This window comes from Schistocerca gregaria, chromosome 1 (assembly GCF_023897955.1).
Source record: "Schistocerca gregaria isolate iqSchGreg1 chromosome 1, iqSchGreg1.2, whole genome shotgun sequence".
Classification (NCBI taxonomy): Eukaryota; Metazoa; Arthropoda; class Insecta; order Orthoptera; family Acrididae; genus Schistocerca; species Schistocerca gregaria.
Genome location: NC_064920.1, coordinates 1,110,051,880 through 1,110,074,324, shown reverse-complemented (window position 1 = coordinate 1,110,074,324; position 22,445 = coordinate 1,110,051,880). Strand labels below are relative to the sequence as shown.

Below are 22,445 nucleotides of genomic sequence, written 5' to 3'. Positions count from 1 at the left end.
TGTGGTTGGAAGCATATTTAAGAAGATATGAATTTGCTGTGAAAAATATTAAAGAACAGAAAACTATCTCACCAAAAGATGCGCCATTCGAAAAAGGAATGGAAATTATAAGTCTTAAAAATATTTACTCTTACAAACAGTCTTGATCACGATTTATTTATCAAGGTGACCGGTTTCGACCACTATTGTGGTCATCTTCAGACCATTGAGTAGGAACCTCTTTCTGTTGAAGATGACCACAGCAGTGGTCGAAACCGGTCACCTTGATAAATAAATCGTGATCAAGACTGTTTTTAATAGTAAATATTTATAAGACAATGATCACTGCCTTCCCCGTAATGTGTTAAAAAATATAAGTCTTAAACTTAAGGAAGGATAACGCTTTGCGCTACCGGAACTATGGGAACTGGTAAATGAATTGACCGGAAACGTAATTCGAAACTGAAAAGACATTGCGAGAATGAAATAAGCTGCAGTTCATCTGAAAGTTAAAATGAGTCATTGATGGTTTTCTTGTCAAAATTAGGGAGTGAGTTAGTCATAAGTATACGGAAGGCTGATAACATCAAAGCTGATGCAAAAGAATACAGAGAGGTTTTACAGAAAGCATACTTTAGACTTGCTAGTAAATTTTACGATTCAGATTAACCAAAGACATCGTGGATGGCTTCTGATATGTTAACATCCTGAGATGTTAATATTTTTTTCTGCATTTTTGAACAGTTGATAAAGGTCTGTTGATATCGAAGATTATTCTGACCGAGATCAGTCACAAAAGGACACACAAAACAATGATGAAGAGTGTGATGCTGAACATGGTGCAATCTGTCATAATAGGAAAGTGGCAGTATCAGCTACAGTAATATACCAAATATTACATTACTGCATTTATTGCGACATAAAACAAACGCCTCTGCATTTTAGGGTCCATTTACGGTAAGTATAAAAGTCGAGAGTAAATTACTTGCATGATTATAGCATTAGTACTATTAGTTTCTGTAATCTACAGTGAAGTGTTCCGTAAAACACAAGAATCAGCACTCTATGCTGTACTGGCAACGCTTTACTATCGCAGCCACTGACAGTGTTCATCATACAGATGCTTCAGGTATATCTGCTATTCGTGATGCACATGACACAGTGTTCGTTTCCAAGCATGTCCGGATAGCACCAAATATCTTGCCAAACCAAAGGTCTCTGAAACTAACTTAATGCATCGAAGTCGCTATTTACAAAAGGAATTGTCATGTCAAACGCCCTAAATTACAAGAGTCCAGTCAGCAAGCCATGGTTTCCCTAAAGTTTCAATGCCAAGGAAAGCCTGTTTTGTAATGAGATCGCTATAATCTAGTTTGTGGTTAGTTTAATTAAGCATGAGATGTCTGAAGAAAGCACTGACAGTCTAATTGTTTCAACATGGACTGGGTGTCATTCTACGCTACTGGCCATTAAAAGAAGAAATGCAGATGATAAACTGGTATTCATTGGACAAATATATTATACTAGAACTGACATGTGATTACATTTTCACGCAATTTGGGTGCATAGATACTGACAAGTCAGTACCCAGAACAACCACCTCTGGCCGTAATAACGGCCTTGATACGCCCGGGCATTGAGTCAAACAGATATCTGAAATGTAACTTGCACTGTTCAAAGTGTCGTCAATGCAAACAAGAGGTGACGGAGTCGTGTAACTAATGGCACTCCATACCATCACGCCGGGCGATACTCCAGTATGGCGATGACGAATACACATTTCCAATGTGCGTTCACCGCGATGTCGCCAAACACGGATGCGACCATCATGATGTCGTAAACAGAACCTGGATTCATCCGAAAAAATGACGTTTTGCCTTTAGTGCACCCAGGTTCGTCGTTGAGTACACCCTTGCAGGCGCTCCTGTCTTTGATGCAGCGCCAAGCGTAACCGCAGCCATGGTCTCCGAGCTGATAGTCCATGCTGCTGCAAACGTCGTCGAACAGTTCATGCAGATTGTTGTTGTCTTGCGAACGTCCCCATCTGTTGACTCAGGGATCGAGACGTGGCTGCACGATCCGTTACAGCCACGCGGATAAGATGTCTGTCATCTTGACTGTTAGTGATACGAGGCCATTGGGTTCCAGCACGGCGTTCCGTATTACCCTCCTGAACCCAACGATTCCATATTCTGCTAACAGTCATTGGTTCCCGAACAACGGGAACAGCAATGTCGCGATACGATAAATCGCAATCGCGATAGGCTACAATCCGACCTTTATCAAAGTCGGAAACGTGATGGAACGCGTTTCTGCACCTTACACTAGACATCACAACGACGTTTCACCAGGCAACCAGGGTCAACTGCTGTTTGTGTATGAGAAATCGGTTGGAAATTTTCCTCATGTCAGCACGTGGTAGGTGTCGTCACCGTCGGCAACCTTGTGTGAATGTTCTGAGAAGCTAATCATTTGCATATCACAGCATCTTCTTGCTGTCGGTTAAATTTCGCTTTTGTAGCACGTCATCTTCGTGATGTAGCAATTTTAATGGCCAGTAGAGTATGTATGTGGGATATCTTCCATTCATTCCCGGACCTGTTACAGAATACGCACCAGTATTTTTAGTACTGAATAATTTGCAGAATATTTGCTCGCAACTGACACGATAAGCTTTACTAGTATTCTCAGACCAGTGTGTATTCCATATCATTTCTTTTGGGGAATTGTTTTAATCCGAGACCAATCTGAACGAGGAACAAGTGACTGATGATCCTGCAGTTTACCAACCAATCCATATCATCAGTCCATTTGCATATCCTGACATAATTCCCATAACCGGAAACTTCCATTTTGCTAAGGGTTTCATGAACAGTACCAGGAAGTTTCTACAAGGAACTGGCGCACAGGAAGCACTAACTGAGTGCGAGGTGTCTGGTGTAAAAACAGGGGAATCAGTAATAAACGGAATCCGTTAAGTTAGATCCCTTAAGAGCGTACTGATTCTTGAAGAAGCTATAATGAAAATTAAATATTCAGTGTTGTGGGAATGTAACGCAATGGAAAAGTACGGGATCACTTTTCCACATTCTCAGTATACACAGTTAATTATTTCAGATAAGAATGTGAATACAAGTTACATCGGGTTTAATGAACTTTTACAATCAGTAGAAGTTTCTTACAAAGACTTTCAGAAATTTAGTAGTGATTATGCTATGAAATCCGAAAATTATAGGTACTGGAATGTATGCTATTACCTTGTAAACTTGTTGAAGTCTCTTAAGCAACTGACAGATATGGTGACCCTTATGCTATTCAGAAACTTCTAACTGTGTTCCCTGCGAATTTGACAGTAGAACTATTTACGATATGCATCATGGCACATGAAAAAAATGTGACTGTTAGATGTAGAGCATCCTGAAGTGTATCAGAAATTTAAAGTAGGTCATTTTCTGATTAACTCAGAACTAAGGATATGCTTACGTTTAAAACTATATTTCATTAACTGTGGGCTAATATATAAGAGAATTATACGAGCAGACATTGTGTTTGACAGCGACGTTGAGCAGTCACTTAAAGAAGGTGAAATAGAAAGATGGTGAAATGCTGATGAAATTTTTCTTTCTTTCTTTGGGCCTTGTCCTGCGGCAACGAGGGGTCGGCCGTGTTATTACGGATTTGGCAGTGTTAGTTACAGAGGATGGCCGGATGCCTTTCCTGCCGCCACCCTGAACCCCCTGGGACTTAAGTACTGGACGCCAGCGGTCTGTGTCTAGTGTAATCCATGATTTAGTGCGAACGTGTTCAAATGTCTGTGAGTCGTGTAACTGAGGCGGAACGTGGCGACCAGCCCGGTATTCACCTAGCGGGATGTGGAAAACCGCCTAAAAACCACATCCAGGCTGGCTGGCATACCAGTCCGCGTCGTTAATGCACCAGGGTGATTCGATCCGGGGTCGGCTCACCTACCCGAGTCCAAGAAGCAGCGCATTAGCGCTCTCGGCTGCTCTGGCGGGTAGAAATGTGAATGAAATCGACCTCATAAAAAATCAAAGAGGAAATTCTTATTTCTGTACAGATTGACGATTCGCGCCATCAGATAAAAAGAGAGAGAGAGAAATGCTCCAATTGGCTAGTGCTACTAGTTTCATTGACAAGGCAATAATGACCTAACTCCACTATAGTGTCACGTGGAGCCATCACAGCGGACAATGACTGTACAGATGCATTAATAGTAACCAACAAAGAAGTTCAAACTTGCTCGGATCTTCGAACTTTCGTTGAAGAAGCAGATAGCAGAATTATAACCCACGTGTTCCTTGCTGTCCAGTTTAGCATAACATGCCTTATAGTGGCGTCAAATCACAATGTTCTCATCCTCCGATCTGTATTTGAACTGTTCAGATAACGGGCTGCAATAATTTCGGAAAAAGTGGGAACGAGTGCGCCTCTGTACGCATTTGAGAGGCAACTGGGTGCTGCACTTTGAAACACTTTAATTAAGGACCTCATACTTGCAGGTTGTCATGTCGCAAGTAAGACTGGAGCAAAATCATCTGCGTCTCCACCAGCTTTACTATTCCGATTTATAGAATATAATATTCTATCAGAAGAAACAACCGACAAAGCAAAGGAATCCCTTGTTAATGTTTTACATCCATCATCAAAGCGTAAGACATTTGATGAATTTCGTTGTTCACTACTCGAGCCGAAACACATATCTGAACTACTATCTTCATCTTTTTCAATAAGAAATTGACATACTTCTTTTTTTTTTTCTTCCGTATCCGGATGCACCAATTATATCTTCCCTTCCCAGTAAGATGCTTTCTTGATTTATGAAAGTGCTTAAACCTATCAGAATTCTGTTTACCTGCTACAAGCAAGCATCTGATATGTTATGGATGCAAATATCGTGCTAAAGCCTGGTCTGTGCCTTAACGAAATGCCTTCTGAACTATTAATACAGTGCACTTGTACAGCATGTGCTTCTGACAGGAGTAAAAGTAAATTGTAATATTTGACATGCTGCGTGTTGCAAATGCGGTGCACATTGTAAAAGATAGACTGAGAAGGAAGTATGTTAGTTTTACTCTACGTTGCGCGGAACAGGGTTTACTTCTGTCAATAAAAGTGTTGTGCAAATATAATTATATTTTGTAGTGCAAATATAACTTTCGAAATAAAACACTGTATTCCACTTCTGTTCATATTTTTATTTAAAATCCAAAATAACTGATTTTCTTTAGCAAATAGCTGTCACACAACTTCAGAAACCATCTTAATAGATTCCTTCCCCTTAAAAACAAGTATTTTGAGATGTAAAAGGTGCGTATGACTGTCACACGAGCAGAAATACATACGATCTGAAATCGGTTTCGGAAATTTGGCAAATCGGCTTCTATAACACCTCGTTCAGAATTTGGTGATGTGTACTTAAGTCTCTCTGACTGTCCTGCATGTATTTCTCTCGGTTCTGTTGGTTAGACATATCAGCACTAAAATTTTCACGGCACTCCATTACAGGGACTAGAACAGAGCGCTGCTACTCAACGGAACATTTGTCGTACGATACAAGGAGAGAGAAATTTCAAGTCATCCAATGCGTCTAAAAAAAAGTTGTTCTGTGTAGATAAAGCAAAGCTACACCACTCTCTGTGGTTAATTTCTCAGTAAAACTTTTACTTTTCGCGTAAAAAATTGAAAACCGCTGTTGAAAACTCGCGGGTTTTCCCTGTTATGCAGTCTTTCTCATTCCATTATGAGGAAACTATTTCGTAGCAGGTGACGCTCCAAAAACAAACAGTAATACTGTGCATTGACGGTCTGCCATGGAGGAACGTAATGCGTTGGCGTAACACCATCACAGCTGTATAAGAGAATCACCATAACTTTCACCATACTGGGGCTCTGGAGTATCACTTGCGACCAGATTTGCGAAAGATGCGGCGACAGTTTCTGCGCAACCCACACGTCATTTTGCACGGCAATGCGCGGGCACATAAAGCGGAAGCTGTGGTTGCTCTGTTCGGTCGATGGGACTGGGAAGTACTGTACCATCCACCATACTCCCCGGATTTAAGTCCTTGCGACTCTGTTCCAGAGATTCGACAGGCAGTAGACCGCTCTCGCTTCATTTTCACCATCAACATAACAGGCTCTGCTAATGGTGTACTGCGCCTTCCACATCGCTGGCAACGGGTTCTACACAACGCTAGTGACGACTATGAAGGACAGTAACAGGTTCAAATATGTAACTCTTTTGTATAGGATGGGAATGAAGTTCCAACCCTCGTATGTTGCACATATTGGGTGGTATTACAAAAAAAAACACTTTCCTTGGAATTCTTCACTTGTGTGGCCATAGTGTCTGTAGTTGCTTTATAATTCCTGAGGGTATTTTTGGTCTGTCGTTACAACTACAAAAATACGTGATTTTTTCACCAGATTCGCTTGGAATTCCTTGGAATTCTTCATTTGTGTGGCCATAGTGTCTGTAGTTGCTTTATAATTCTTGAGGGTATGTTTGGTCTGTCGTTACAACTACAAAAATGCGTGACTTTTTCACCAGATTCATTTCGCTTTATTGAGGTAAAGCGTCACCAGTGGTATGTAATTAAGTTATTTACATTTTGATTTATCTTTTTAGATCGAAAAACAGTTCGTTAAGTATAGGTTTATTTGTAATTACGGTGATTTTTCGGATGATTTCTCGCTTTCATCGAGAAATGTGGTCTGCTAGCTCATCGATGTTTTTCTGTTTTTGACACTGATAATTTTAGTGTCATTTTAAGATGTTCTGCAAAACTACGCATTTCTCACACCACACTTTTATGCCCACCACTGTATTCTGTTTCTCTTTGTACTTCAAGTACGTGTTGTTGTTTGTGTTTTGTAGTGTTGCCAACATAACCCTTCCCCTACTTTGTCCTTGACCTCCAACATTGGTTTGTAGTTGCATTAAAAAAATGGGTCAAATTGTTCTGAGTACTATGGGACTTAACATCGAAGGTCATCAGTCCTCTAGAACTTAGAACTGCTTAAACCTAACTAACCTAAGGATATCACACACATCCATGCCCGAGACTGGATTCGAACCTGCGACCGTAGCAGTCGCGAGGTTCCGGACTGAAGCGCCTAGAACCGCTCGGCCACAGCGGCCGGCGAAGTTGGATTAACAAGTGCCATTATCTTAAATGCAACTGCAAACTACCCACAGAACCACAAACAATCAACAGTCAGAGACATGTTAAACAAGCTGAACAACTCTAATTACCAGAAAGAGTTAGCCACTATAAAACAAATAGCATTAAAAATGGAGACGCAGAAAGAATGATAGACAAACTAAACAAAAACTAAACAGACAAATAATTCGAAAAACTAACAAACCATACTAACTCTAACAACTTGCACTACAAAAAAATGGCATACAATGACCTACCACTACAAATTAATTCATAAAATAGGAAACACATCCAAAAACCAAGGCACAAACATTGCTTACAAAACAAACAATTCCATACAAAAGCACATCCCAAAACTAAAATCAAAACCAGACAGATACCAACTATGTGGTATCTATCAGCTCAGTTGCTGAGATTGTGAGAAGATATACATTGGAATGACTGGCAGGATATTTGACACAAGATATAAAGAACACATCAGAGCATTCAAATACGGTACAAGTCATTCAATATTTTCCGATCATCTCAAAGAAGAACACCATAGACCAAGCAATATTGAAAACGATATTAATATTATAAAAATCAGTAAAGACAGACATCTCCTCCCTTGCCAAGAAAAGTTCCACATACAAACAGCATTAACACAAAATAAACAGTTGCTCAATGACCAGATAAATATTGTAAACCAGACTCTATATAGAAAATTTGATGAAATTACATGAAAAAGAAAAGAGCCTTTTCCATCTTCACCCCCTTCCATTCTCCCACAACTCCCCCCCCCCCCCCCCCTCCGGCTCCTGCTTCCCAGTTTCATTTCGCCTCTCTCTCCTCACCTTCTCCTCTAACTCACACTCCATCACACAGCTATATACTTATATCCACTCATCATAGTTTGCCCCTCCCCTAAAAAAAAATCTCTACATCGCTATTGCTTCTCTGCTCTTACATGGCACATAAATACACAGAAACAGAATTACACATACACAAGTATCTCATTCAAAAAATGTTGTAGGTCAAAGACAAATTAGCGGAAAGGTTATGTTGTCACCACACCAGTTTTAAAACTTTTAAGAAATGTCTACCTCAACATACTTCTGTAATATGAAATGAGAAAAGTGAATGAATGTCTTTAATGTCCTTTGCCCTTAATACGTTGTGCTTAAATGCCTCAACCAAATCGCGAAATTAATGTGAGAAAAGCAGTAATGAATCCGCGACTGAATTAACGCTTTGCATTTGTTTACCTTTTTCCAGTTATTACGGAAGAGAAGGAGCCTCTGAAAACTGTCTATATCAGTCTTAGAATTTCTTACGATAAAGGTTAAAGTTCTTTCTGTAACTGTTGTCGACTTTTTATCTCATACTTTTTCAGTGAAAATAAGTAAAGAATCTGTAAACAAAAACGTTCTTCCTTCAAGTTGTCGAAGATCTGTGTATTCGGTGTATTCTGCACGGCGATCTCCCGTTCAAAACGTCAGAGATTCTTCCGCTAAAACTTGAAATATTTATTCATGGACTATGTGAGTACTCTTTCAGTGCAATAAAAGTGTTCCGATGGTGACTGGGTGCATGGGACCAGATTTCTCCAAGTAAAGTGCATTTTATTTCATTTTCATCTAAAGTTCAATTAACAAAAAAAACGACCGTATAAAGTTTGCAACTTAGTTTCTCTATATCCAATTCACATTTATCCGCTTCATTAATATATATAAAAGCTTCAAGTGCTAACCAAAATAATGTTCATGAAATATACCTTATAGTTTGAACTGATTGTGAATGTATTTTGCACATTCACTGCAGCGCTTTACTTATATTTCTCTTTACATCTTCTTTTCCTTCTTGTTAGTAATCACAACTCCAGTTCGTAAATTCACAAAAATTGGAGATGACTGAGACACTTTGGTTCAAATGGTTCAGATGGCTCTGAGCACTATGGGACTTAACTTCTGAGGTCATCAGTCCCCTAGAACTTAGAACTACTTAAACCTAACTAACCTAAGGACATCACACATATCCATGCCCGAGGCAGGATTCGAACCTGCGACCGTAGCGGTCGCACGGTTCCAAACTGTAGCGCCTAGAACCGCTCGGCTACCCCGGCCGGCTCTGAGTCACTTTAACGGTTTTTACATGTACCTCTCCCATACCGCAAAACCTACTCTACTCCACCGGGTCCTACCATCCCGAGTCGCACAGCAGGAAAGGGTAACTATATAAATTTACACAAAATAAATACTATCGCTCCAGGCAAAAATAATTGTGATCCGATACACGTAGCGGTCACACTGTTTCTTTAACGTTCGCAATTAATTCGGTCACTGCCCTACAGGAAAGCTCTTTTCTATTCTTTCTTGGTTTATGTATGTTCCACACAACGAATGCTGTAGGTTTACTTTTAATGCTCTTCATTTGGAAGAGTGTGGTCTTTTCTCTAATTCTTCACACAAATCACCCGGAATTAATTTATTATTACGCAAATCTGAAAATAATGTAGTGAACAACAAATCACAGGCACAATATTCAAATACGGTGGAATGTGATGTTACGGGTTTTCTGCTCGACAGCGACGCCCACAGAAGCGGCAGGGCGTGGATGCATGGCGCCGATGACTCACCCAGCCGGCAGTTGTACTTCTTGAGGTCCAGCACGCGTATCTCGGCCACCGTCTCATCGCGCTGCAGCTCACGCACCAGATGCTGTCCCAGAAAGCCGCTGCCCCCTGTAACACACAGACAGTATTTTCCAAACTAAAAATAAAAAAAACACCAAAATAAAAAAATATGTAAATGAACATCATGTCAACTCCGGCTGTTTGCTAGCGCCTAGTGAAGCATTCCGGAGAATACTTTCATAAGATTATGCATCAAGCACACTGGCAATATTGCAGTTAGCCACTGATACTTTAATGAAGTAATACATTCAAGACAAACACAAGTTCATGACATTAATACACAACGTAATTTTGAAACTTCCTGACAGATTAAAACTGTGTGCCGGACCGAGACTCGAACTCGGGACCTTTGCCTTTTGCGGGCAAATGCTCTACCGACTTAGCTACCTAAGCACGACTTACACCCCGTCCTCACAGCTTTAATTCCGCCAGTACCTTGTCTCCTACCTCCCAAACTTTACAGAAGCTCTCCTGCGAACCTTGCAGAACTAGCACTCCTGGAAGAAAGGATATTGCGGAGACATGACTTAGCCACAGCCTGGGGGATGTTTCTAAGCCATGTCTATGCAATATCCTTTCTTCCTGGAGTGCTAGTTCTGCAAGGCTCGCAGGAGAGCTTCTGTGAAGTCTGGAAGGTAGGAGACGAGGTACTGGTGAAATTAAAGCTGTGAGGACGGGGCGTGACTCGTGCTTGGGTAGCTCAGTCGGATGCTGGCACGGTAGCTCAGCGTATTCGGCCAGAGAGCTGGTTGGCCTCTGTAATAAAAAACTGAGTGGAAGGATCACACACCGAACATGAATGGGATGTCTTGCGACGTCCGAAACGACCAAACACAACGATCAATAACGAACAAAATGCAAAAAAAAGAGAAAAAAAGAAAAAAGTCGGTAGAACACTTGCCCGCGAAAGGCAAAGGTCCCGAGTTCGAGTATCGGTCCGGCACACAGTTTTAATCTGCCAGGAAGTTTCATATCAGCGCACACTCCGCTGTAGAGTAAATATTTCATTCTAGAAACGTAATTTTCTTTCCTTTATTTGTCACTATTTAAATAATTCTGTTTGAAGTAAGCTCATGAGCAAAAATTTGACCCTCCTAGAGAATTCATTACAGGCGTCATTTAAAACGGTTTAATTCGCCCCTGTACTTGATAACCGCCTAGATTCGCTAAGGAAGCGAGCCCTCAAAGTTGTGCAGGTACACTGATTAAGCCAAAACATTATGACCACTGCACACCGCAACGCTGGATACAGCCTGGTGGTATTACAGGCACCTGACGCGGTAACGAAAGTATCTAAGCGGAGCAGACACGGATGGGGGATAACCCTAGCAAATGGGTGAGCCCTTCGAGGTAAGCTGACCGTTGTGGTCTAGCGGTTCTAGGCACTCAGTCCGGAACAGCGTGACTGCTGCGGTCGCAGGTTCTAATCCTGCCTCGGGTATGTGATGTCCTTAGGTTAGTTAGGTTTACGTAGTTCTAAGTTATAGGGGACTGATGACCTCAGAAGTTAGGTCCCATAGTGCTCAGAGCCATTTGAACCATTTTGAACTTAATGATTCGACGTCCACGACTCTTCACAGAACGTGAGTTTCGGAGACCCATCCGTCTTGTAAAGTAGGGTAGATGGTCGTCTGTAGCATCTCTGCCGAGAGAGTACAATGCTTGCGCACGCACAAACGTTTAGGAACACACTGCTACTGTTCATTATTGAGCACAGAGCTCATCACCGTACCACCCCCATGTGTACACAATGACAACACGTTGCTGGTAGCTGGTAGCTGTATTATGCTATGGAAGACATTCTCCTGCGCTTGCATGGGACCTGTAGTAGTAACCGCACACACGCTGACAGCTGCGAACCACATGCGTCCCTTCATGCTTTATGGCTTCCCCTACGATGAATTCAGCAGTATAATTGTCCCTGCTACAATGGTTTGAGGAGCATTATAGCTAACTCACATTGATGTCCCGCGACCAAATTCTCCCTAGGTACCCCTCTTAGTCGACATCGGGCGTCATCCATACATACGTAAGTCAGCGGCCCGTTATTTATGTGAATTACATAGAATCTAATGCAAACCTACCACCAAACTGTTAGATTCCAGATACGCAGAATGACAAAAAAGCTATTAACCAGGTGTTCATAATGTTTTGGCTTAAAAGTGTACGTCGCATCTACGTTAGGCCATTCCACAAACTGGAGGAATGTTGATGTCAGCATTTTACCCATTGTTGCAGTATCCATTGTCGCGATATGCCACAGAGTTTTTGTTTGGGGTTCAAGTCAGATGTCTTCTGCAAGCCAGTCGTGATGTAATAGTATGAGGGAGTGTTCAGACATCCAGTCACATTTTATTCAGCCCAACAAACTGTGCTGTTGTCATCTTGAAAATTAGGGGTATCATTAGCATACTAATCATGTAGATTTCGACTGAAATTCATCACCTGATCGTTCCGAATGTTTAAACGAACGTTTTGTTTCATGTTAGTGGTCATCTCAGTGACCGGGTCCAATCCAAGATAAGAAAAATACTCCAAAAACATCACAGAGGCACCTCCAGTCTCAATCTGACTTTGCACACATTCAGGATGAAATGCATCATTTGCCCTTCGGTGGACTCGACGACGTGCGTCATTTGAATATAGGCAAAAAAGTGATTCCTCAGGTCACATCACGTTCCCCCAGTCAGCTACCGTCCACGTTCGATGATTGGTAGCCCAGTAATGATGCGTAACTCCATGTGCCTGTTTGACCGACTCTAAATGTTCACTGCCTACACTTCCCGTCACAGTGTTCCATCGGTAATATGTGGGATGGATCTTCATTGACTTCCTACGGCAATTACTGTCTGGTTTGGACACGATTTTGTATCACAAATCGTGAAATGCATCTCCAGTTCCTCTGAGTCTGGATCTTTTTCCGACCACAGTCCTGACGTCCTTCTTCTTGGCCACGTGTGTTACACCACTGTTTGTAAAGGCACTAAGTCCGCTCTGGAACACCAACAACTGTAGCAAGTTCATACGTCATATGGCAATCGTCACGGCCAAACTCGACAACACCTTTTTGCCACTCTGTCACGTCCTTACATTTGTCCATGTTTGCGTATAATGTCCGCTCGAAACTTAAATGTTTCGCTTATCGTTACTGCCTTAAGCTCACGTAGAAGCGTAGTTGAGCACGTGACTGGATCGCCATGTCGTCTGTAAAGGCTTGACGATTTATCTGCACGTGCACACTGGGTTACTGATTTTTTTGTTCTGTGAGTTTACCTTAGTATCACTGTAATAACTTTCAGATGTCTTCACCACACGGTGTATTATTTTCAAAATTGCCTTACGCGTTTTGATATTCCGTTGCTTTCAAAGAATGTAACATGCAATACAAAACTGGTATCAAAAGATATTAAAACATTCTACATTTCACCATTAATTAGAGACATGGTATAGTGAGTAGAATATGGCTTTCTGGCATCCATGTGTTATGTCAACCATATAAAATTGTTCACTAGATACATTGCAGCTCGTCAACGTTGTCAATCACGAGACAAATGCAAACTGTTACCTAGCGACAAATTGGAAGTCAAATGGATTGAACAGCTAGGTGGCGCTGGATACATGGCACACGTTGCATTTTTTTTTGTTTTTTTAATTTTTTTTTTGGTTTTTTTTTTTGTTTTGTTTACAACTGCATTTTCATCGTTACCTCCTATAAAACAAATTCATTTCTAAATCGCTTTACAATGTTTTACAAAAAGATATTTCTATTCAAAGCAGTATGTAAAAGATCTTTTGAGTAGTCGAAAACAATGCATTGAAAGAGCCCACTGAGTGGCGCTAGGGTAAATCCTAATACGAACGTGACTGTTCTGTAAATGTAACAAATAGTGCCTTCCCTTAGTAGCGTAGGGGACTATTTATGTAAACGATCTTTTTTTTTTGTCTACGTCACCTTGCAATTTTAATTCTTATTATATTTACGATACATTTTCTTAAAGGCTCAAATAAAATGCAAATAGAAGAGAGTGTCGTATAAAATAAAATACATATTTAAACAAATTTTATTAACGTTTTAAAGACGTTATTTGTTGTTGAAAGAGTCGAATCGTTGCAGTCTGTGGTTGTCAGTCAGAGCGGATGGTTTGAATGCAGCTCTGTGTAACAAGACACCCTGGCGTAGCACATGTGTGGAGGCGATGTGTGGAGATCCGGAAAGAAGAAATTTACATTGAGCATGGGATCGGCACGTAGATGCAGAGAGGAAGAGAGAAAGACACCATTAAATTCATAACACTCACGTTAACAATGCGTCAGTTCAGGTTTTTAAATCAAAGAAAGAAATTTTATGAAGTGCAGCTTTCATTTGAATTTTTTTTACTTTAATTAATTGAAAGTAATTCAATCGAAGTTGCCTCCCTTAATCAGGTTTTAAAACTGTCCTAATAAAACCATATTAGACATTACCTTCATATGGAAAACAAATTTGTTTCAGTAATGTGGCCGAGAGGTTCTAGGCGCTTCAGTGCGGAACCGCGCGCTACTACGGTCTCAGGTTCGAATCCTGCCTCGGGCATGGATGTGTGTGATGTCCTTAGGTTAGCGTGCTGACATGACGAAAGTTACCAAACGATTTCTCATACACAAACTGCAGTTGACCGGAGCGTATCGCGATTGCGATTTATCGTATCGCGACATTGCTGCTCGCGTTGGTCGAGGTCCAATGACTGTTAGCACAACATGGAATCGGTGGGTTCATGAGGGTAATACGGAACGCCATGCTGGATCCCAACGACCTCGTATTACTAGCAGTCGAGATGACAGGCATCTTATCCCCATGACTGCAACGGATCGTGCAGCTACCTCTCGATTCCTCAGTCAACCGATGGAGACGTTTGCAAGACAACAACCATCTGCACGAACAGTTCGACAACGCTTGCAGCAGCATGGACTATCAGCTCGGAGACAATGGCTGCGGTTACCGTTGACGCTGCATCACAGACAGGAGCGGCTGCGATGGTGTACTCAACGACGAACCTGGGTGCACGAATGTCAAAACGTCATTTTTTCCGATGAATCCAGGTTCCGTTTACAGCGTCATGATGATCGCATCCGTGTTTGGCGACATCGCGGTGAACGCACATTGGAAGCGTGTATTCGTCAACGCCATACTGGCGTACCACCCGGCGTGATGGTATGGTATGCCATTTGTTACACGTCTCGGTCATCTCTTGTTCGCATTGACGACACTTTGAACAGTGGACGTTAGATTTCAGATGTGTTACGAATCGTGGCTTTACCCTTCATTCTGTCCCTACGACACCCTATATTTCAGCAGGATAATGCACGACCGCATGTTGCAGGTCCTTTACGGCCTTTCTGGATACAGAAAATGTTCGATTGCTGCCCTGCTCAGCACATTCTTCAGATCTCTCAACATTGAAAACGTCTGGTCAATAGTGGCTGAGCAACTGGCTCGTCACAATATGCCAGTCACTATTCTTGATGAACTGTGGTATCGTGTTGAAGCTTCGTGCGCAGCTGTACCTGTACACGCCATCCAAGCTCTCTTTGACTCAATGCACAGGCGTATCAAGGCCGTTATTATGGCCAGAGGTGGTTGTTCTGGAACCGTGCGACCGCTACGGTCGCAGGTTCGAATCCTGCCTCAGGCATGGGTGTGTGTGATGTCCTTAGGTTAGTTAGGTTTAAGTAGTTCGAAGTTCTAGGGGACTGATGACCATAGATGTTAAGTCCCATAGTGTTCAGAGCCATTTGAACCTTTTTTTGTAGCAATTTTAATGGCCAGTTGTGTAGAAAACGTTGATAAGAATAACAGGTAGGACGACAGGACATTTATTAAGACATCTAGGTATAACTTTCATGGTACCTGAGGAATCTGTAGAGAGTAAAAGCTGTACGGGTAGCAGAGATCGAAATGTAACCAAAAAATAGTTGAAGTCGTTGGATGTACTCGTAAGTGCTGCTCTGAAATGAAAAATTTGACACAGAAGACGACTTCGTGGTGGGCCGCATGAAATCAGTCAGAGAACTGATGTCAGCGCCTCCCAGCCCCACAGAAAACAAGTTGTGAAATCAAATGGCTCAGTATACGCTGAAAACGAGTGAGGTGCAAGTATTTGTCACGAGAGCCCATGTGTGTAGGAGACAACGTGCGCATTCGGCTTGACAATTCCATTTGTTCGTTGAAATGTTATCCGCCGCGTAATTTCAAGGTTTCCTACTGAGATGTGTATTTTTGCTTCTGTGTGATGTTACGTTAGTACCAGTGAGCAGAACTGACAATGAAGAGGTGATTCTGGAAGCTTTATCATCGTCTGGTAGAACGGAGTGATTAGTTATTCCAGGCGAAGTATGTAATGAGGCACGTGTGGATTGTTAGCCCTTACTGTCTATATAAGTGTTTGTAAGGAGAAGCAAAGATTTAACATAACAGTGCACGCAGTGACTATTTATTTCCAAGCTGGACGCGACGTAACTGCACAACCTTGTGAGTTCACTTCCTAATCCAGGTGGTTATTAAATCGAGGGATGGGATTACACTGTATTAACTGGTGCTTGTAACTGTTTCGCTAAGAGTGACTAAATATTTGTCACCGTACAACATAGAGTTCTGGAGATATGACGTCGTAAACACAGAGATGTGTCATAAACTAGTTTCCCTTAAAGCGGACCACAGATTCTACAGAGCGTACTGTTCTAGCGCTTCATGAGAGCACTTAGCGATTTCGGACTGACTTTATACGTAATTTCAAACTTTTTCTAAAGTTTTTTTGAGGCTGTTTTACAGATGTGAGTTCGACTCTTGAAACGTCCCCTTCGAAAAATTATACACGACTGTGCTTAAACTGACACACAATAGCTTTTAGCGCAACGCGATCTGACTTTCAAAAATCCCTACAAAAGAATGGCCCTGACTAACAATAACCTATACGTTTCACAAATCACTTACCTCACAAAAATCTTCGTTACTCGAACTACTGCAATACAGCGAGCGCCACTACTGCCAGCTAACTAAAAGTTTCAAACTACGGAAGTCACTAACTAATGATAGGCACAGTTAGCAAATGAAAGATTTTAATAGAGAACAAACAATGTATTTACCTTTATAGTCATAATATATATAGCAGTTCATGACATCCAGTCTTACATATTTCAAAACTCCGCCATCTCTCTCCCCACGTCCACCAATGCTGGCGGCTCACCTCCAACTGCGCAACGCTACGCGCTGTTAGCATCCATCTGCCGCTGCTCAACACTACAATGGCAGACAACAATGCAAACTAAACACAGACTGCACACGGCACAGCCAGTGATTTTTCATACCGAGCGCTAAGCGGCGTTACCAATAAGAAAACCTAAACAGCCTACTTACGCTCTTTAAGAAAAAAAATGCTTCAAATGGCTCTGAGCACTATGGGACTTAACATCCCCTAAAACTTAGAACTACTTAAACCTAACTAACCTAAGGACATCACACACATCCATGCCCGAGGCAGGATTCGAACCTGCGACGTAGCAGTCGCGCGGTTCCAGACTGCAGCGCCTAGAACCGCGTGGCCACCGCGGTCGGCGCCGACACTTTAAGAATTGGTGTTTGAAGAGGGTGCGGTGGTGATTGGTAGGAGGCAAATATTCTTATTATCGAGTAATGTAGAACACACTTTGTGGAAAAAAGGAAGGAATAACGTTGATTACAGGACTGTAAGGAAAAATGATTGCCGCCACTTACACTATGTAAAAACAGAAGACACGTGCCGTAATATCTCAGGAGATTTTTAAATATATTAGCTAGACAATAACTGCTGGGAAAGCCGCTGCAGTACGATAAGACTCACAAGGCAATTGCGAAGTGACGATAAAAAAGTTGTTCACATTTGCAGTAGAGTGTATCCCAACAAAAGAAAACAAAAGAGCGTGAGACACGCTTATCACCTTGCAAGCTAAGTCAATTACGATTCGAAAAAAATTCTCACTGTCAAATTTTTTGCCATCAGGCATAAAATCTGGTGAAAGTAAACTTTTAATGCCCTAAATTAACACGTGGAGTCGCCGTTATTTACAACTGCTATAGTATTTCTTTAAGATGACTGCTCTTGTTTCTGCAATTGTGAAAAATGTGAATGTGTCTCCGATGTGAAAAGAACGAAAATTCATTTCGTTTTTGAAGCTAAAATTTACTGTTTCGGGGCCCTTAAATCAATCATATTTTTAATTTTGTTCGACGGGTGGCGGAGAGTTCATCAGTCTTCCGCTGGTTTGTAGCTGCTCATCACTTCACCTCAGAGTAGCACTGCGATGCCGCGCCTCAGTTATTTGGTGGATGCCTTCCAGTCTCCGTCTTCTCCTACAGTTATTGTCCTCTATAGCTCCCTCAAGTACAATGGAATTTATTCCCTGATGTCCTAACACATGTCCTGTCATCCTGTCCTTGCTTCTCGTCAATGGTTTCCAGACGTTCCAGTCCTCACCAGTTCTGTAGAGAATCTCCGTATTTCTATTGTTACGAGTCCACTCAGTTTACAACATCTTTCTACACCACCACATCTCAACGCTTAGATTATTTTCATTTCGTGTTTCACTTATCACAATACTACGCTGTGCTCCAAACATACATTCTTGTAAACTACTTCTTCAAATTAAGGCCCATGCGTGATACTAATAGACGCCTTTCGCCAAGTACACCATCTTTGCCTGTGCTAATGCGCCTTTTTTTTTAATCATCCTTGCTTTTTCCGACGTGTGTTATTCTGCTTCCTAGCTACCAGAATTCCTCAACTTCTTCTACTTCGTAATCCCCAAATTTCAAGCCAATTATACCGCTAATCTCATTTCTGCCGCTGGACGTCCTTTCCTTCTTTCCTCGGTTTACTGTGCTCACATCACAACCATTCATTCCATTCAAAAGGTTCTGCATTCACCGTGTCTTTCACTGAGGACAGCAATGTCATTAGTGAATCTTATCACTGATATCCTTTCACCCTGAATTCTAATCCTATCTTTGAATCTTCGTTTTATTTCCATCACTCCTTCTTCTTCAAAGTATATGTTGAACAATCATGGCGAAATACTACATTCGCGTCTTACACTCTTCCTAATCCGAGCACTTCATTGCTGCTCTTCCATTCCTCTTTTTCGTCTTGGTTCTTGTACATGTTGTATATTACCCGTCTTTCCATGTAGCTTTTAAATTTTTTTTTCGGAATTTCGAATGTCATGCAACATTTTATAAACACATTTTCTAACAATTTTTCTTTAGTTCGATAAGTACCACGATCATCTCTCGATTATTCTTCAGTCTTACCATCACTATCTAACGAAACGTCAAAACAACCTCTATGGTACGTTTACTGTAGAGTCTTGCACCGCAAGGAAGCAAGGGATAGAATGTTGTTACGGGTGGGCGGGACCCTCTTTCTAAAGCACAAATGCACACTTGGATTAATACCGTTCTTTATGTACTTGAATGGCACATTTGCGTATCTTGAATAATGTCCATGTTTGTGGCATAAGCTCATAAGTAATAGTCCTCTTGCAGACAATGTCGGTAATCGTGCTATTACAAACTTTAGACAAATGTTAGTGGTATCGAAAGTGCCCTGCCTTTGATATTGAAAACTTCACCACCTATAAAATGAAGTATAAGTTAGTAGACGACTATCCCGGAACCTGAAGCACGGTAACAATGTGTAACAGCTACCATGGGCAACAAAAATTGAAGTTACACGTAATTACCGATGGAATTCATAAATTTAAAATAGAGTCACGAGTTAGAAACTGTGCTTTTGTCGTGAGACTGCATAGCTGACGAAGCCCTAATACTCGAACCTTATTCGTCGAGAATTTGAGAACGAGAGCACCAAGGGACTTTCAATAATCTTTACACATAATTTCAAACCTTTACAAAACTTTTTATCGCTGACATCTCGCACAAAGTGCTGAAAGGAAAAAAGTTCATCGCGTACTAACTTTTCACTGTTCATGCAGTCAACACACTTAGCAGACAGTATATATTCAACGTGCAAACAAAGTAGACACTCGGCGCGCTAGCTGATGAGAGCGGCTGTAAATGGGAAATGCCTTTGCAGTCGCTCCCATCAGCCACCGGGCCGAGTGTCTACTTTGTTTGCGCGTACAATACACATATCGCTGAACGTACCTGCAGAATTATATCATTGTAGAACTCATAATTCAGGACATATAAGGTCATAAACATGGAGAAGCGTGAAGAACTTGCTTTTGCTTAAATTGGAGCGCAAATTACCAACACCATAATCATCCAGTGTTCCCCAATGAGGGCACTTACTGACTTCCAACAAACTTCAAGCAAAATTTCAAACCCTTCCTTACGGGTTATTCCTAAAGCGTCACCCCAAAATATGTAAACGAGCTACAAGTTTTGTACCAACTAAAAGTAGACATGTTACGTGCATGGCAGAGATTCCTTGTCATTCCGTACAAGAGATAAAAAGATAGATAAGGAGTATTTTGAGCGGCAGATAAAAGCGACAAACAATTCGCACACGACTCCGCCCGCCCATATTAGAAGTGGCCTTTCAGGCAAGTGGGCGATAATGAGGTTGGCACGTGTTCAAGTCGCTCCGGAAGCGTCAGGTGGATGTGGATGAGCAGTTGATGAGCAGTTGAGTTAGAGAGAGTTGCTATGTTCTCAAGAGATGTCCCCTGTCGCCACGGTGTCCAGGACAGTTCTACACGTCATATGACTGGAATGTCTTGGGGATGGCAGTCGAGCGACGGAAGATAAAGAAGGCCAATATCAGTGGATTTTACTGTGCTCAGGCAGCAGGTGTTCGAAGCTTTCGATGCGCTGCATTTTCGTCGTTGTGCAGACAATGGGCTTTTCTTGTGTCACAGATCAACCGGAATTCGGAGGAAACTGTCACAACCAGAGACAACTACTGGGGGAAGCAGGGCGCTGATGACAGGCGTTACCAACAAGTTTCGCGAGATGAGCCAACCCCAACATCTGTTGATCCACCTTCGGAACGCGACAATGCAGCGATTTTGCGGGGAATGGGTTTGACAACTAGTTTGGAGATTCCCGGAGGTATGAGGCACCGGGCGTCTTCGCGCAGGCCACGTATCTCCCGGAAATTACACGCCGGTGGTTTGTGTCCGTGCAATGGAACCCGATAGCGATCCCGGTCTACTACATCGGGTTCAAGCCAGGAGAATTTGATGGACAAGATATCACCACGAGTCCACTATCAAGCTCCTCAGATTGCCATATTACCATTCTGGCTTTGGTGTATGAACAAGTTACCCTGCTGGAAGATACCACCGCCGTTGAGGAGGGCATCAAGCATGAAGGGATGCAGCTGGTCCAGAACAACGCTCACGTACTCCACCACTGTGATGGTGCTTTCGATTACCACCACAGTCGCGATGGAAGCCCTGGAGCCGAGCATATTTCGAGCAATCGTTCGCCTGGACGACGGTGTTTCGGGACTCGACTCTCCAACTGATGTAAGAAAAAAAGTGATTCATCCGATCGAGCGGTACGTTTTCATTGATCCACATTCCAGTCTCGACGATCCTGCGTACACTGCAGTTGTAATTGGTAACGTCGCTGGGTTAACATGGGAGCACATAGGGTTCCTCTGCTGTGGAACCCCATATCCAACATTGTGTGCGAACGTTGTGCTTCGAAACAGTTGTGCCTGTGCCGACATTGTACTCTGTCGTCTGATCTGCCACAGACCGTCGATTCTGCTTTACAGATCAGCAAGTCTCCGGTCCAAGAGTTCCATGACAAGGCTGCACTCTGACGGAAAACTCTTAGCTTTTGTGTAGTAAACTTTCACGGCATGGAGAACTAACAATCTTAGCAGACATCAAATTTTGTGCTCTGCTTTTACTCTTAGCTGCTAAACATTCCTTTTACTGTAACAGGGAGCAGATCTTAGTCAGATAGCTACTTCGTATACTGTTTCACATTGAGTGGAATTCGAGCAGCAATTAACTTTAAACAGTGGTTAATCACCCAAGCCTGTCACAGCGTAAGCTTATCACGACGAATATAACCTACAATTTGAAGAGCAGACTATGCGTCAACTCTTACAGAGTGACATAGTGTACTAATAGTTACTACTTGTGACGAAATTATAAATGTGTGCAGAGGCCGTGATTATTCGTGTAAGTCTACTCCGTTCCAGCTCACAATGATTTTAACTTATTAAGTTATTAAATGTTTCAATGGCTCTGAGAACTATGGGACTTAACTTCTGAGGTCATCAGTCCCTAGAACTTAGAACTACTTAAACCTAACTAACCTAAGGACATCCAACACATCCATGCCCGATGCAGGATTCGAACGTGCGACAATAGCGGTCCCGCGGTTCCAGACTGTAGCGGCTAGAACCGCTCGGCCACACCTTCCGGCTAAGCTATTAAAGCCGTGCAAACAATTCTTTACGCTCACGCATATGAGCTGACAGTGATCAGAGATAACTGTGTTCTTGCACGCTTTGTTTTTACTTGTAAAATCGCACATTTAGAATACATTCTAATGCTGGCAAATTGATACATACGTTACTATTACGACATTATTCGTGTAACATTTACCCTTACAC

General features: G+C 42.0%; 1 protein-coding gene across 1 annotated transcript in view; it reads right to left on the bottom strand.

The window, feature by feature from the left end:
- Nucleotides 1-22,445, bottom strand: part of LOC126283409 (3 beta-hydroxysteroid dehydrogenase/Delta 5-->4-isomerase type 1) — a 264,780-nt gene that overhangs the window by 115,184 nt on the left and 127,151 nt on the right. The window contains exon 3 of the mRNA XM_049982270.1: nucleotides 9,778-9,882. Within this exon, the coding sequence (XP_049838227.1) occupies nucleotides 9,778-9,882 (105 nt within the window). The remainder of the gene's footprint in view (nucleotides 1-9,777; nucleotides 9,883-22,445) is intronic.